Below are 16,943 nucleotides of genomic sequence, written 5' to 3' on the forward strand. Positions count from 1 at the left end.
TACTCCAAGTGCAGCCTCACCAATGACTTATTCAGCTGCAACATAAACTGCAATAACAACATAAAAATGCAACTGCAATCATGGATCATTTAACTTGACCCATGTTTGGATCAAATTAAGTTTCAATTAATGCTATCCTATAAAATCAGTGCTACATTGATGAGATGGAATGTCTAAAAACGTAATGCTTGAAAAGTTCAAAAATAGTTACAAGGTGGTCAGCACTAGAGCAAATAAAAACAAAAAATGTTTCACAAATAAATCCTTCATTGGATACACTCAGTCAGAAACTATTCGTCCACTACTTTGGATGGGAATTCCCAACATGGAGATTATGAAGAAAGTTGCAAGTTGTTTTCTTTTTTTCTTACTTAATATCATTTTAATTGATTTTATTTATCAGTATTTATTTATTAGCTCCTCATAATTTTGTACGTCAATCAAATCTCCCCTCAGCTTCTTTAGTTCCAATAAACTTATCTAATCTTTCCTCATGATTAAATTTTTCAGTCCTGCCAATATTCTCGTATCTTCTTTGGACCCTCTCCAGTGCAATAATAGCTGTAATCAAATTGCTGTCAAACCAGCACTGTCTGCGGTTCTATTTTAACCTCTTTGTGCTTATCTTCCATGCCATAGCTAATAAAGGAAAGCATCCAATATGCCTTTTCTAACCACTTGCTGACCTGTCCTGCTACCTTGAAGGATCTGTGGATGCGAAATTCAAGGTGCTTTAGTTCCTCCACACTGCTCAATACCATTCCATTTACTATACATGCTCTTGCCTTCCTGTGCCATCCCAACTGTAGTACCTCATACTTCTCTGGATCAAATTCCATTATTTTTCTGCCCAAATAACCAGACTAGCTATATATTCATGCAATCAAAAGTTATCCTTCTCCACAAATGCAGGGCAATACTTTTGTATCATCTGCAAACTTCTTTATCATGGCCCATACATTTAAGCCTAAATCATTGACATATATTACAAACAAGCACTGGATGAAGTACTGAGCCCTGTGGAAACCATACTTGTAACTGCCTTCCAGTCACAAAATCACCCCTCAACCATTATGCTTTGCTTCCTGCAACCAATCTAATTTTGGCTCAATTATCTCACTTTCCACTGGATCCGACAGGTGGTACTTTCCAGCATGTTATGTGGGGCTTTGTCAAAAGCCTTGCTAAAATCTACAATGACTTTTTCCAAATGTACTGCCCTTGTTGGGTCTGCTTACTACCTCCTCAAAAAATTTGATCAAGTTAGTCTGGCATGACCATCCTATTAACAAATCCATTCCAACTGTCATGGATTAATCCATGCCTCTCTACATGAAAGTTTATAGGTCCTTCACAACTGATTCCAATAAAATGCCCTCCACTGAAAACTAACTTGTCTTGTGTGTTCCTCCCTTTTTAAACATGCTACAGTGTTATCTATCCAACAGTCCTCTGGCATCAATCTCACTCTTCTTCATGGGAATATATTACACTGAACCCCTCAAATCCCCTTCTTGAATGCCTTCCATTGCTTTGAGACTAGTTTATTTACAAACAGTTAAGCAAGGGTTTCAGCAGCAGATGTACTGAGGGAGGAACTGAGAAAGGCAATATGGTGGAAAATTGATTTAAAGAATTAACTACAGCACACCTAAATTAGTCCACAGTTTCAAATAACGTACCATTTTTTCATTCATTTTTGGGAGCTTGGCAGTGCTGCGAAGGCAGAATTTATTACCCATCCTAAACTGACCTTAAGTACTGGTAAGCCAGCTTCTTGAATCACTGCAGTCCTTCTGGTAAAGTTAAGTAAGTTGTTCCAGGAGTCAGCCAGTGTGACAATGAAGGACCAACAACATATTTCTAATTCAGATTTGGAGGGGGAACCTGCAGGTGGTGGTGTTCCCATATTCCTGCTCTCTCGTGCTTCTTGGTGGTGGAGATAGCAGATTTGGGAGCTAATGTTAGAATAGCCTGGGTGAGTAACTGCAGTACATTCTGTAGATTGTACCTGCTGTTGTCACAGTGTTGTGGTGATGCAGGTAATGAACGTTTAGAGTCAAAGACTGTGCAGATCATGCAGACTGCTTAGTCCAGGATAATATTAAGTTTCTTGTAAGCTGCTGGAGCTGCACTAATCAGGCAAGTTGAGCATATGCCGTCACACTCCCCACCAGAAGTGGTGGAAAGGCCTTGGGATGTCAGGAGATGAGTCACTCACAAAGATACCCAGCCTCTGATTTGTTCTTATAATTCTAGTAGATATGTGGCTGATCCAGCTGAGTTTCTGATCAGTGATGATCTGCAGTAATGGTGAGGGATGCGGTGATGGTAATGCCGCTGAATCACAAGTTTTGGTAGTTAGACTTTTGTTGTTGGAAATGCTCATTGCCTGGGGATTTTATGGCACAAATGTTATTTGCCACTTGTCAGCCTGTGCCTGAATGCTGCCTAAGTTTTGTTTCTGCAGGCATGGGCTGCTTAGTTTGCTGAGGGGTTTTGATTAGAATTTATCATTGTGCAATCATCAGTGAGCATCCCCACTTATGACCATATGATGGAAGGAAGGTCACTGAAGGACTGCAGTAATATCTTGTGACAAGGTGAATACCAGAACTTCTGATTGAACATGGTTGCAAATGCTTCAGCCTCCTTTTTGGCAATGATTTATAATAACCCTCATATTCACGTTTAGAGAGAAAGAAAAACAGGTTGAACTGTTAACAATCTGCTGGAGGAACTCAGCAGGTCAAACAGGATGTCGATGTTGCAAGGTATTGACCTGAAACATTGACAATTCCTTTCCTCCCACAGATGCTGCTCAACCTGCTGAGTTCCTCCAGCATATTGTTTGTGGCTCCAGATTCCAGCATCTGCATTCTCTTCCGTTTCCAAGTTGAACTTCTGGTCCTGAACGATCCCCACCAAGTCCTGAAGGAAATGTGCATGTGTGGTTTGAAGTGAGAATAGGATGTGGATTATTCAATAATGCAATTAAACAGCCTTTCAAAACTCAGTGTCAAAGCTCACAGATGAAGATGAGCTAAAATTTCTTATCTTGCAAGGAGCTGAAAGCAGGGCCAACACATGGAAATTGTGCAGAAGAGCTGTGAAACAAAAGACTGAAGGAAGCATTTCATGCAATATGCATGTTTTCCCAAATTACTAAAAACATACCTTCGCAGGAGTATGAATCCAGATAGCAGGATTAAACAGAATATGATCACACAACTGTTTTAACAAAGGTGCGCCATGAGTCAAGCCATCCAGATATTTTGCAAAGGACAAAAACTGTTCAAGGACAGCACGAGTTATGTGGACTCTGGATGACTGTCAAAAAGAGAAGAAGAAATGAGAACATGCAAAATTATTTACGTTTCTTTAAAATCATGATGTTACAAACACATACTTACCATAATTGTATTTTTTTTAACAATTTGAATCCAAATTAATTCTGGGTAAACTGACAATTTCGAACTACTGTCACTTAATTTAACCACATCATAGATTGCGAATCACCAAGTGCCCATCCAAGTATCTTTGACCAGCCTATAGTTACTTGCTATCCCTTTGTTTTTTTTCCAATAACAGTACTATATTAGCCTTCTGCCAGCCCTGTGCCATCATGGCAAAGCATACAGTAGAACATAGAACAGGACAATGCAGGAACAGTCCCTTCGGTTCACAATGTTGTGCCAAACTAATTAAACAAGTAATTAAATGCTTAACTAAACTAATCCCTCCGCCTACACAATGTCGATATCCCTCCATTCTCTGCATATTCATGTGCCTATCTAAAAGCCTCTTAACCACCTCTATCATATTTGCCTCCACTACCACCCCTGTGTAAAACACTTGCCCCACACATCTCATTTGAGCTTACCCCCCTCACCTTAAATGCATGCCCTCTAGTATTAGACATTTCAACCCCAAGAAAAAGATACTGGCTGTCTATCTATGCCTCTCGTGATCTTAAAAACTTCTATCAGGTCTCCCCTCAGCATCCACCACTCCAGAGAAAACAACCCACGTTTGTCCAACCTCTCCTTATAGCACATGCCCTCTAATCCAGGCAGCATCCTGGTAGACCTCTTCTGCCCCCTCTCCAAACCCATCCTTCCTATAATGGGATGACCAGAATTGAACGCAATACTCCAGATGTGGCCTAACTAGAGTTTTATAAAGCTGCAACATAACTTCCCAACTCTTGAACTCAAATGCCTCAAGTAATAAAGGAAAGCAGGCCATATGCCTTCTTTACCACCCTATCAACCTGTGCAGCCACTTTCAGGGAGCTATGGAATTAGACCCCAAGATCCCTCCGTTCATCAACACTGTTAAGGGACTTGCCATTAACATTATACTGCCCCTTTACATTTGGTGCAACACCTCACATTTGGCCAGATTAAACTCCATCTACCATTTCTCCACCCTTATCTGCAACTGATCTATATGTCGTTGGATCCTTTAACAATCTTCTCCACTATCACAACACCACCAATCTTAGTATCGGTTGCAAACTTACTAACCCATCCATCTACATTTTCATCCAAGTCATTTACATATATCACAAACAGCAGAGGTCCCAGTACAAATCCCTGGGGAACACCACTAGTCATGGACCTCCAGCCAGAATAAATCCCATCAACCACTGCCCTCTATCTTCCATGGGCAAGCCAATTCTGAACCCAAAAAGCCAAGTCATTGTGGATTCCATGCATCTTAATCTTCTGGATGAGCCTCCCAAGAGGAAAGCAAAGACTATAAAACCATAATATATATCAAATTAAAGAAAATATAATAAATGCTTTAGGTATGAAATAAAAACATAAAGTACTGGAAATACTCAGAGTTAGGCTGCATTTGTGAAAAGGTCAATAACCTTTCAAAAAAACTGGGAAAAGTTACAGAACAGGTTTTAAGAAGTTTGTACAACCTTAGCTACAACATTAACTTAAGACAATGTGTTGTATCTTTTTAAACTTACCTTTTCCAAGAGGTAACCAATTACTAAGAATCCTTTCCCACCCAACATTTGCTCTTGCATGGCTACTGAGCTCTTCAGCAAGTCAACCAGAAATGCCAAAAGGGTTGCACTACAGAAATATGCAAAAAATTAGTTAGAAACTGTTTTTCTTCTCATTCCTCAATGGATCCACATATGAATTTACTATCAGATTATTGGCTTCAAAAAGTCAAAACAAATGAATTTTAAAGCAAGAAATTCTTAACTGCAATGTTACTGCTAGTACACTTGAAGAACTTATTCTATTGAATCATCTCTACAGTGAAACATGCAAGTCAGGAACAGAAGTTAAAAAGAATCATAGATAAAATTAAATATGTTATCCTCGCACACCACTTGGCAGGGAATTCAAGAGCACTATGCTCCTCTTTCAGCAAAAAATGTTTATGACAGAAAAGATCAAAAGAGGGTAGAGGAATAAGTTGGTTACAGCACACAAGCATACTACAACAGAGTTTCATTTTCTCCTTGCATTGTGTCATGCTGACAATAATCATTGAAATCAAATTCTCCTGTGGTCTAAAGATCTATCATCTGCCTATGACACTGTCTGGAAGCCCAGCTCAAGATTTCCAATGCGTCAATTTGGCTTGCCCACAGTCAATATTTTAAACAGCTGAGAAATGAGGGATAACTTCAGAAAGTTGTGAAGCCTCAACATCAGACTGGTCAAAGAGCTCCTATGCCCTTCAATATCTATTTGAGCAACATGCCTGTCAAAATGCTGATAAGGTGTTCACACACAGGCAGAAATCTTCAGGCACCTGGGAGGACATTCTGACTGCAGACCTAAAAGATTGCTGCCAACCCCATCAATACCATGGTCATTACTTCACAAATCACTTGGCAACTGCAACACTTGACATTACCTTCTGTGCAGAGAAAATTCAATACTAATGTCTGTCAAATGAAAGAAAATACAACCAATGTTTTATGTCTGAAATAAAAACAAAAAGTACAAGAAATAGTTAGGCTGAGGTCAAGAACCTGACATCAGAATTAGGAAGAAAATACAGAACAGGTTTTAAGAAGTTCTACTTCAGACATAAAGCATTTGTTGCAGTTCCTTTCATTTGGCATACCAACAGATGGTGATACTTGACAAGTCACTGACCTTTTGCAATATCTGCAGAAAGTTGCAAACAAGACCAAATCCTGGATTAATATATGTTGCAAACTTGCAAGCACTGCCTGTGGCGGTAACAAGGGATTACTACAGATCTCTGCTCTTGCACTCTACAGCTGAGTACTGTGCTCTGGTTTGGTTGGCAAGCCACCATACTAAACTCATTCAGCACAACTTTTACATTGACCCCAACCCAGAGGCACCCGATGCTGTTGAAGATTGGATGTAAGGAATACCATCTAGAGATAGTGCAACACAGAGAAGTTGTGCAAACCATCAGTGATCCACCTCTGCCTATCCACTAAGATATCTCTGACTTCCCAACTTGCCACACGTCAAGGCACTCTTTTTGATGTCAATATCCTCAATTCTTCAATTTCAACAGGTATGACAAATGGAAAGACGCCCAGACAAAATCTACCAACTGAAAAAAGTAATTCATTCAGAACCCAAAAGGAATACTCCTTTGATTTCACAAACCTACAAGGAGATATCCACACAATAAACTTGAACTTCAAGTAATGCATAAGTGACAAATTAAACACTTCTCTGCCTGTATGTGTACTTGGATAAAACAATGACTACATTATCATCTTGCCTTCAATACAAATCCAGTGAAGATACCTTTGTGATAAAATGCCTCTCTGAAAAGACCACACAGCTACTTGCAAAGCTAGAACTAACTTATAAGCATTGATCCATCCATATGCATGAAGATTGTCCCACAACACATCATAAGATGGAGCTGTACAAACCTTTCATACCCAAGCAACCTGGCTGGAAAATAATTTTTTTTTTTACTTTTTCTTATTTCCATATCAAACAAGGGAACAAAAGGAACAAAAACTTAATAGCACAGCAAACAATTGTGCAGTGGAATGCTGAGATTTACAGCACAACAAACCTACGGTTATGGGCACTAACTGCAATTCTTAACCATACAATAATCTACAACAGAAGTGGCTTCCATTCCAGAATCCAAGGAAAATCAAGCTAAAACACACAATTATGCCAACAGATTTGTGAAAAGCAGTATCTCTTTCTCAAATCCATAATGATTCCTCCCAATCACATTTTTATATTCTAAGCGTCGTGATACCAGGTCTGTAAGATTAGATTCCAGCATATTCCCCCACAGTGATGTCAGGCTAACTGTGCACAGTTCACTTTTCCTCTCTCCCTAGTTTCTTGAATCACAGCGATGAGTTTTTCACCTGTCAATCCAAGGGTTCCATTCTACAAGCCATGGAGGAATTAAATCAATGGAACCACAACTGCAATAGAGCTCACCTTGATTTCCCAGGATATAGGCTGTATAATCTCATGGATTTATCAAATTTTAATGCCAATCAAAATTGTCCTAATACTTTACAAGATATCTTTATCAGTCACATGTACATCGAAACACACAGTGAAATGATCTTTTTGCGTAGCATGTTCTAGGGGCAGCCCACAAGTGTCGCCACACTTCCGGTGCCAACACAGCATGCCCACAACTTCCTAACCCGTACATCTTTGGAATGTGGGAAGAAATCGGAGCACCCGGAGGAAACTCATGCAGACACGGGGAGAACATACAAACTCCTTACAGACAGTGGCAGGAATTGAACCCGGGTTGCTGGCGCTGTAATAGACTTATTTCTTAAAAGTTACTCATGCTACTAGATCCCTAGTTCCACACTTTATCCAAAATGGTTTTGTGTCTTCTATTATGACAGATACAATAAATGTATTTATTTTTTTTTATCATCTTTTTGCCTTCCCCATAATTTGCCTGTCTTTGGTAATCTCTACACTTTAAATACCTCCAGGCAATTTTACAATCTATTTTCACCTTTTAGTGGTTTACTCTCATTTTATCTTCTCTCTCCACCAATTCTTTTGCCATACTTTGCAAATAGACAAAATCTTCAACAGTATTCCTATTTTTGCCAATATCATCAACATCTCCCTTCAATCTATCTTTTACTTTTGTTAGCCATGATTGCACTCTGTCCCAAAGTATATCATTGCAAAGATAAATATGTCTTCCTTATAAATTATGAATTTTGTGTTTAAATGTTTACCAGCAGGTTTAAAGGTGGTCCCAGGATCACAGCTAGTAGCTAAAATTGTCAAATAGAGTGATGTAATATTTCACCTATTCCATTATCCAGTACCATTACCTTAACAGACTATAAGACTAATATCTGATATATAAAAAAAAGGTTGGTGAGAAAAGAAAATATGTTAGTGCATGACTGCTTTCACCAAATGAAGTTTATAACAAAGATAGGAATGATGGAGAAATGAGATGGGAGAAATAAGGGCAGGATTTGGTATGAAGATACCATTATCATCAATGATTTCAGCCCTGCCAGTGACAAACACCATAGGAAAAGCTCTTCCCATACCATCTATTCCATCAGAGTTAGAGTATATAGACACACCTCTCCCCCTCTGATTAGTATTACTAGTTCACATGGGGGAAGAGTGGTGTTCCAGTTAGTGCTTTGCAGTGCACTTAGATAATGGGGATGTCACATTTGTGCATTTGTGCACAGATTGTGAGATGTAGGTATGAAGCTGCGATAGTGTTAAATGTATAAATCTGCAATTAAGCATGTGTTAGATATTGAGCCCTAACTGTTAGAAATTAATGGTATCTGTCTGATGGAAGCCTAGTGAATTTAACATCAATTGAATCTTGTGGTGCATTTAGTAGGATATGGATATGAAGGTGTATTCACTGATCTTGATGACTTGAGCCATTAGGCTTCTACCAACATTGCTTTCAAGCCCGGGGGGGCATTTACCTGACACTAGATTCTGTAGTTATCTGCTTTTACTGACTTTTTCATCATGTACCTGGAGGTTATCATTCCCTCAAGGCTACAGAACATTTCTCTCATTTTCGAACTTCATTACCAAGATTCCAGTGTTGTGCCCAAAATACCGTGCATCCATTCTCCCCAATGATGAGTCATTTTGTTCTCTTTCCCAGATATGATCCAGCTGCAGATTTACTCTCAGCATTGCTACAACCACAATGCAACTTCCCTTTAAGGAAAGCAAATTGTTAACTTCTTGTTAATGTGTGCAGTCAATCATCAAACTGGACAATAGTCATTGTAATCAATGCAGCACAATGTTGATTTGCTCTCTGCACTCCACTGAACAAGTAGGGATCATTCACACATCATGGTCCTTGAATCGTGAAGTCTAATAATTTAACCTTCCTGAAGTAAACTCATATTAAGGACTGTCAGACTCCATTTATTTCTAAACATTTTAAATGGTTCCTATTGGTATCAACAGTGCAATCTTGCAGCACTTAGACACCAAATTCTTTGACAGCTCATCCCATATACTCACCACCATCTGTGTGAAAAAGTTGCCCCTCAGGTCCCTTTTAACCTTCCCCTCTCACCCTAAACGTATGCCCCCTAGTTTTGGACTCCCCTATGCTGGGGAAAAGACTTTGTTTGTTGCTCCAGATTCCAGCAACTGCAGTTGCGTGTCTCAAGAGATGCTACTGATTGGCTTGACATTAAGGTAGCATTTAACCAAATATAGCATTAAGGAGCCTATGCACAATTGAATCAGAGCCAAGAGGAAAATTCTGCACTAGCTAATGTTATTTCAAGTGCAAAGAAAAATTACTTTTATTTTTGAAGATCCTCCACTGCCCTATTGTATCACTGCAAGAGTCAAGTATAATATCCTCAGTCTAAACATCTTCAGCAATGTCATCAACGATCATCCCTTCACAAGGCCAAAATTTAAAATGCTCACTGATAATTGGAGAGCTTATCTCCATTTGCAGCTCCTCAGATAGTGAATCAATTCATCCTGGCATATAGCAAGGTACGAAAAACATTGAAACGCAAGAAATTGCCGATGCTAGAATCTGGAGCAACAAACAAGATGCTGGAGGAACTCAGCGGGTCAAGTATGATCAGTGGAGGGAAATGGATGGTTGATATTTCGGGTTGAGACCTCTTGTCTGAATTGAAAGATAGAGGTCAGCGAGCCAGAATAAGATGATGAAAGGAAGGGGTGGAATACATAGAATATATAGGTTGAAGCCTATAAGGGGCATGTAACACATGGTACAAACTATCAGGCATCCACCAACTCCAGCAAGAGAGAGTCTAACCATCTCCCCTTGACAGCCAACAATATTACCTCAAATGTCATCAAATCTCCTGCATCAACAAAAACTGTACAATACCAGCTACAAATACAATGCTAAAAGACCAGGTTAAAGGCTGGTAATCCTGCAGAAAGTTACTCGTCTTCTGACTCTCCACAGACTTCCCACTATTTATAAGATACAAATTAGGAAAATGAAGAGCATGCCAGGGTACCTCAAAAATTATATTCCCACTTGATAAAACTACAAAACAGGACAAAATCTGTGTAAAACAGTAAAAGCAACATGCAACAAACAGCTCATCAATCCCATAATCTTCAGATCAGATCAAAGCTCCACATTCCTGTCACATCTAGTTATCAATTAAACAGTGAATGAAAGGAGGCAGCAACTCCAAGAGCACCTTCATTTCTAAAGATGAAGGAATCCTGCATGTAAGTTCCAAAGAGACATAAAACTGCCAACAAACCCAGGGGACCTCAGTCTCCTGCATTGCCCCTAAATCTACATGACTGCAGATGGCTCAGGAGGCAGGGACCCCATGAGTTTAGCATCACCATATATAATAAGTGATGATGGCAGATGTTTCCACTTCTACAGGATTAATCCACCTCCATTGACCCCAAAATCACTCAACAGGACCTACAAATCCACTCACAGATAAGCAGGAGACTGCTTTGGCTTTTCCTGAGGTTTTCACAGTACAGCACTGGACAGGCCATTCAGCCCACAATGTTGTGCCAACCTTGATGTCAATTTATACTAAATGTCCTCCTCCTGTGTATCATCCATATCCCTTGATTCCCTTCATATTCACATTTCTATCTAAAAGCCTCTTAAACTCCACCAAACTGCCTGCTTCCACTATTACCCCTGGTAACCCATTCCAGGTACCTCTGCGTAAAATGCTTGCCCCACACATCACCTTTAAACTTCTCCCCTCTAATCTTAAAAGTATGTCCTCTGGTGTTTGACATTTCTATCTTGGGGAAAAGATTCTGACAGTCTACCCTATCTATGCCTCTCATAATTTTAAAAACCTTTATCATGTCTCCCCTCAGCCTTCAATGCTCTGGGCAGAACAACCCAAGTTTGTCCAACCTTTCCTTATAGCTCATACCCTCTAATCCAGGCAGCATCCTGGTAAACCTCTTCTGCACCCTTTCCACAGTCTCCACATCCTTCCTATAATGGGGCAACCAGAACTGCACACAATACTCCAAGTGTGGTCTGACTAAAGTTTTATACAGCTGCAGCATGACTTCCTTACTCTTATACTCAGCACCCCTATCAATGAAGGTAAGCATGCTATATGCCTTCTTTCTGGCAGAGGATCACGGGGTCTGAACTTGGCTACAGGCTTTGTGCAGTGTAGCTGCTGGGACTGAAATATGGGATGGGTGGGTGAGGAATAGGATGATCATTAGTTGGAGAGTGGAGCTAAGAGGATGAGCAGCAGTTATCTGAGCAGCCTCCTTCTGGGAGAGGTCAAATGAGCAGGCATTTGGCAGCAAGAGTGGGGAGGATAGAGTGAGCAGGGGTTCAGGTGATGGAGGAGACATTGAAAGGAAAAGGTAGGGGGAAGATGATGAGCAAAGGGCAAGGAGCTCATTAGATATGTGCATATTATGCATAGACAATGAGCACATTAAGTCTGCAGCACAGTGGAGACACAAGAGACTGTGGATGCAGTCCATGTTTGTCGACGTTTTGGGTCCTGATGCTGGGATTCCACCCAAAACGTCAACAATTCCTTCCCCCACCCCCCCCCCCACACAGATGCTGCTTAACCTACTGAGGTCATCCAGCAGATTACTTGTCTGAACTGAGCCTGGTCTCCAATTATCTTGGACCTCCTTACCACTGTACAAAGACCTTGTTCATCAAGTCCATGTGGGTGTTGCTGTATCATTTTGAAAGAATTCAGAGATAAATTTCATTCCAGAGAATTGGCGTGGAAGCAAGTCTTCCTCAAATTCAAGACATTGCCTAAGAAGATAATATTCAACCTGATATAGCTGTTCCTACTTGTGTTCCTGTTTCCTATTTTAACATCTGAATAGTTAACTTTGTCTCATTCTGTAGACCTTTACTAATGTGAAATTTCGAGCATTCATTTTTTTTTTACTTCCATATCTTCTCAGATATAAATCACTTTTGAAATCTACTGTATTGCTGAGGAAACTTCGGTGAATCTCCAGCCAGCGTTCTGCAGCATCTATAGGTTCCCCAAGCCTGTTCAAATGATGCCAGAGAAATGATGCCTGGACAACAGGAAGGGAGGAAGTAAAATGGCAGACACTGCATCTACTGTGTTTACGTAAGAAAGGGCCGTGAGAAAGGAAACAGTTACTGACGGAACTGAAAGAGTGGACGAGAGTGTCACAAAGGGAAATTCCCTTTGGATCTCTAAAAGCACAGAAGATGGAAAGATGTGCCTGGTAGTGCATTGGAGGTGTTGGAAATTATGGGTGATTGATTGTAGAAGCTGTGAAGTTGTAGAAGGTAAGAACTAATGGAATCCTATCTCATTTTGGCTAGGAAGAGAAGTGATGAGAGCAGGAATGAGGGAACCCAAACATATTTAGTTGACAGCACCTACATTTATATGTTCTAAAGTGGGGCTGAGGCCAGGAATATTAAAGATTACACCCCAAAGATGCATGCCACTTCTTAAGTCATAAGCCTTCAATCACCTGTACTGCAGCCACTGATCATTTTTTTCTTTTAACATGACTGAATGTAACATCAGGTTATGTGCATTTTTTGGAAATTTTTATTTTTAATTTGTCATTAAGAGGACAATGTGAGGGAGGAAAGATAAAGAAAGTGGGACTATTAGTGTTACTCATATCACTGATCATAAAGGATGGGCAAAAATCAATTGTTATCAAGGCTTACAACTTTCCCAGTGGTCCTCCATTTCTTGTTGTACTTCCTTCTCCTTACTTTTTCAATTTTCTTTGCACTCCTCCTCCTCAGTTTTGTGCCTGATAGAGGGTCTGGTATCATAGTCATTAAGTTACTGGGCTATTACCCAGAGGGCTGGACTATGGATCCAGGGATGTGGTGTAATCCTTTCATAGTAAATGAGGATTTTAAACTCAAATAATTAAACAAGTCATGAATAAAAAAAAGTTAGTTATGGTAATAATGACAATGAAACTATTGCTTTATTGTAAAAATCCATCCAAGTCACTCATGTCCTTCAGAAAAAGGAATCTGCCATGCTTATTTGGATGGCACCAATGTAGTTGACCAAAACAACCCAGCAGGTAAATCAGTCATGGAAACCAATGCAAACATTGCCAGTGATACCCACATCCCCCAAATGCATTAAAACAAAGTATTGGCAAGACTGTGTAGCATACTACCACAAATCTTGAAATCTGCCAGTGTGAGCACTGCAGGGTTCCTCCACAGCAGTGCAGGCAGCAGAAGCATTGCTCGGGAACCCTTATGATGTTTTCACTAATACACTTTGGCACGTCTCTAGATCTAGTGTGCAGATATGCGTGAGCTCCACATTTAAGCCACGGGTCATGTGATCAGTAAGTTAAGACTTACCCTACCCAGTAGTAATCTTTACTCTGCCATTATGGGTCAAAATAGGTTACACAGCTGATTGATATCAGGATGCTAGACATTTGCCTATAAATAGAAGCTGCCTGGACAGTTTCAGAACATTACTTTGGCTGATGAAAACGGCCAACCTCAGATGAGATTTAAACAAGGCAACATGCAGGTGGCCTTCAGCACCCAACACAATGTGAAAGCCTACAATCTACGCAAACCATCATGTTTACTCTCACAGCTCATATCTGGCAAGAATAAATAGAAGTACTTCCTGTATCTGGAGAGCTCCAATGGCCTCCCCTACACAGTCATGTGTTGGAAACTGTAAAATGTTAGATGCATCTCCAGCAGTAACCTGAAAGGAGCCAGAGCCATAGAAGTCAAGAACAAGGATCATCTCAGGAGCAAAGTGGATCCTGCCCTACCCTGAGGTTGCACATGGTAAATTTATGTCATGACCTCTTAGGTTTTCTGGTTATTGTCTGTACCTGTCAGAACATTTTAGTGATCTGTACATGGATCCTGGATCCCCATCCCCTGGAACTCCAATGATTTTCCAATCCTCCAATGTGAGCTTTCCACTTTTTAGAAAGTACTGCATTTTAACCATTTTAGGATCAAAGTTGATGACCTCACACTTGTCTACATAGCTGAGCATTCACTACTGTTATGTCCATTTATTAATATTTGTTACTAATTCACATGTTCACACTACCTCTAATGCCACCTATTACTGTGTCATCAGCAAACTTGAACATTTGGCATTCTATTCCATCATATTTGTCATTTATAAATATGGTGAATTTTTGTGTCTCAACAGAGATCTTCATGGATTACGACTGATCACATATACAGTTCTCCAATCTAAAAGAAGTATTTCCAAATCAAGAGAACTTTCTTGACTGCTGATTATTTCTTAACCAACAAGCAGAAGTGGCATTATTAATTATATTAACCTTTAGATCTGTTGAGCTTAACAGCAAGCCATTGCCCATGGGTGGGGTCAACATTGATTACCTTTTGACTTTTATTTTCTAATGATATTCTCTGCTGCCTTTTGATTGCTTACTACTATTGAGCCAAGAATGCTTGCTTCAGATGAAAACACTGATCTATTGAAGTTTTTTGGCACTGAAGGAGGGAAGACATTTAGCCCATGTGTCTACACTCCCACTACCGTGGGCAATCCAGAATGGATTCTAATGCCTCGTGGTTTTGTATGTTTTCCTATTTTATATAGTTACACAATAATGATTGATGAACGTTCCAAGCACAAGGGCTGTTCTCACTCTGAAATCCTGGTATTGAGACCATCTGATCTTGGGTATCTGTCACTTTTTTTAGTGCCACTCTTTTATTCATTCTGTTATTTTGCTTAAGTAATCTTTGCTGAGTCCCTGCCAATAATTCCATATTAATTTCCTCAAGATGTCTAAAATTCTATTTCCTAGAAAGTAAACATTGATGCAAAGTAATCATTCAAAGTATCAGCTGCTTCCTTATTTAATTTACAATACCTCTTACCAATTTTTCCAGTACATGCATTGCTTCTTTTTCTCAAAATAATTGTAAATATTGTGTTGATTTTGACTTTTCTTTTTAGGTTCTTTTCATCTTGTAGCTTTTGCTGTCTATTTTATCATCTTATGCTACTCTCCACCTAACCCAACCACTAGGGCCTTCAGTGTTTTGCCTATCTGCATCCATTTTCTTTTAGTATTATGTTATTACGTCTTACTTATCCAGAAAGGATTTCTTTGGCCAAATACAGCTCATGTTCTGTCCAATTTAACAATTTTTTTTCGAAGAGTGACATAAACTATTTGCCACTAAAGTTTAAAGATTATTCTGATTATTAACTCCAACCACTGGCACCATATGACCTATAAAAAAAACCTTACTCCAAACAATTTTGTCCATGATGAGTTTACAGATTTATTCAGACACTCAAGTTCATTGGCAGCAGGAGTGGTCACTGCAGATCATAGCTTCATATAACTGCCAGAAGAAAGACAAAAAGAAGTATATAAGGATGTAAAATGAAAACAGAAAAAGATACGAGGAAGCAGTTCAGAAAAAAAATCTTTATACAGATGATTGCTGAAGCTTGGAATATTAATCAATCATTATTGTGTAACTACATAAAATAAGAAAAGATACAAAACCATGAGACATAAGAATCCATTCTGGATTGCTAGTGGGAGTGTAGACACATGGGCTAAATGTCTTCCCTCTTTCAGTGCCAGAAACTTCAAAAGATCAGTGTTCCCATCTGAAGCAAGCTAGAGACACTGGTTAGATCCTGGTGAACTTAGAGGTATTTATTTTTCTCACTTGGTTCACTGCTGGTATGTTTTTCCACCTCTGTAGCATTCTCATTCTTGGCTCAATAATAGTAAGCAATCAAAGGGCAGCAGAGAATATCATTAGAAAGTAAAAGTCAAAAGGTAATCAATGTTGACCCCCACCCATCGGCAATATAATATTCTCTTCAATGGCTTGCTGTTAAGCTCAACAGACCCAAAGGTAATATAATTAATAATATAAATTTCCTGCCACTTCTGCTTGTTGGTTAAGAAATAATCAAGTCATGAAAGATCCCAACTGCTATACTACCATAGCATTATAATGCTCCCAACTTTGACATTTAAGACATAAAAGGTATCATTTACATTTAAAAGGTTTTCCAGAAAACATAGGATAACACAAGATATATTTATACACATTTTTCAAGTTAAACTTACCAGACTGTAGTCTCTACTTGAGTGTCATTTGGCTGATGACAGTCCAACTGTGCAAAAAGTGGGAAAAGAACTTGAATACCACCAACAGAATGGATTGCACTGTGGATCGAATGTGTCACAATTGCTTTGACATCCTACAACAAAAAGCACAAGAAAAAAAAATGTAATTTTACTCAAACCAATTTCCATTTATAATACACCCTTAACATTGCAAAATGATCCGAAAGCACTACATTTGAGCATTATCAAACAACAATCGACACTGAGCCGCATATGAAGATATTAGAAACAATAACTAAAGAGTGTCTCAAAGGAAAAGAAGGTGGAAAAGCAAAG

The 16,943-nt window shown here is 39.4% G+C and overlaps 1 protein-coding gene across 1 annotated transcript in view; it reads right to left on the minus strand.

Annotated features, from left to right (window-relative positions):
* nbeaa (neurobeachin a) overlaps positions 1-16,943 on the minus strand; it is a 560,854-nt gene that overhangs the window by 450,404 nt on the left and 93,507 nt on the right. The window contains exons 10-12 of the mRNA XM_052025565.1: positions 16,608-16,741; positions 4,988-5,096; positions 3,178-3,330 (exon numbers count right to left, since the gene is read on the minus strand). Of these exons, the coding sequence (XP_051881525.1) occupies positions 3,178-3,330; positions 4,988-5,096; positions 16,608-16,741 (396 nt within the window). The remainder of the gene's footprint in view (positions 1-3,177; positions 3,331-4,987; positions 5,097-16,607; positions 16,742-16,943) is intronic.

The sequence above is a fragment of the Pristis pectinata genome, chromosome 11, assembly GCF_009764475.1.
Source record: "Pristis pectinata isolate sPriPec2 chromosome 11, sPriPec2.1.pri, whole genome shotgun sequence".
Classification (NCBI taxonomy): domain Eukaryota; kingdom Metazoa; phylum Chordata; class Chondrichthyes; order Rhinopristiformes; family Pristidae; genus Pristis; species Pristis pectinata.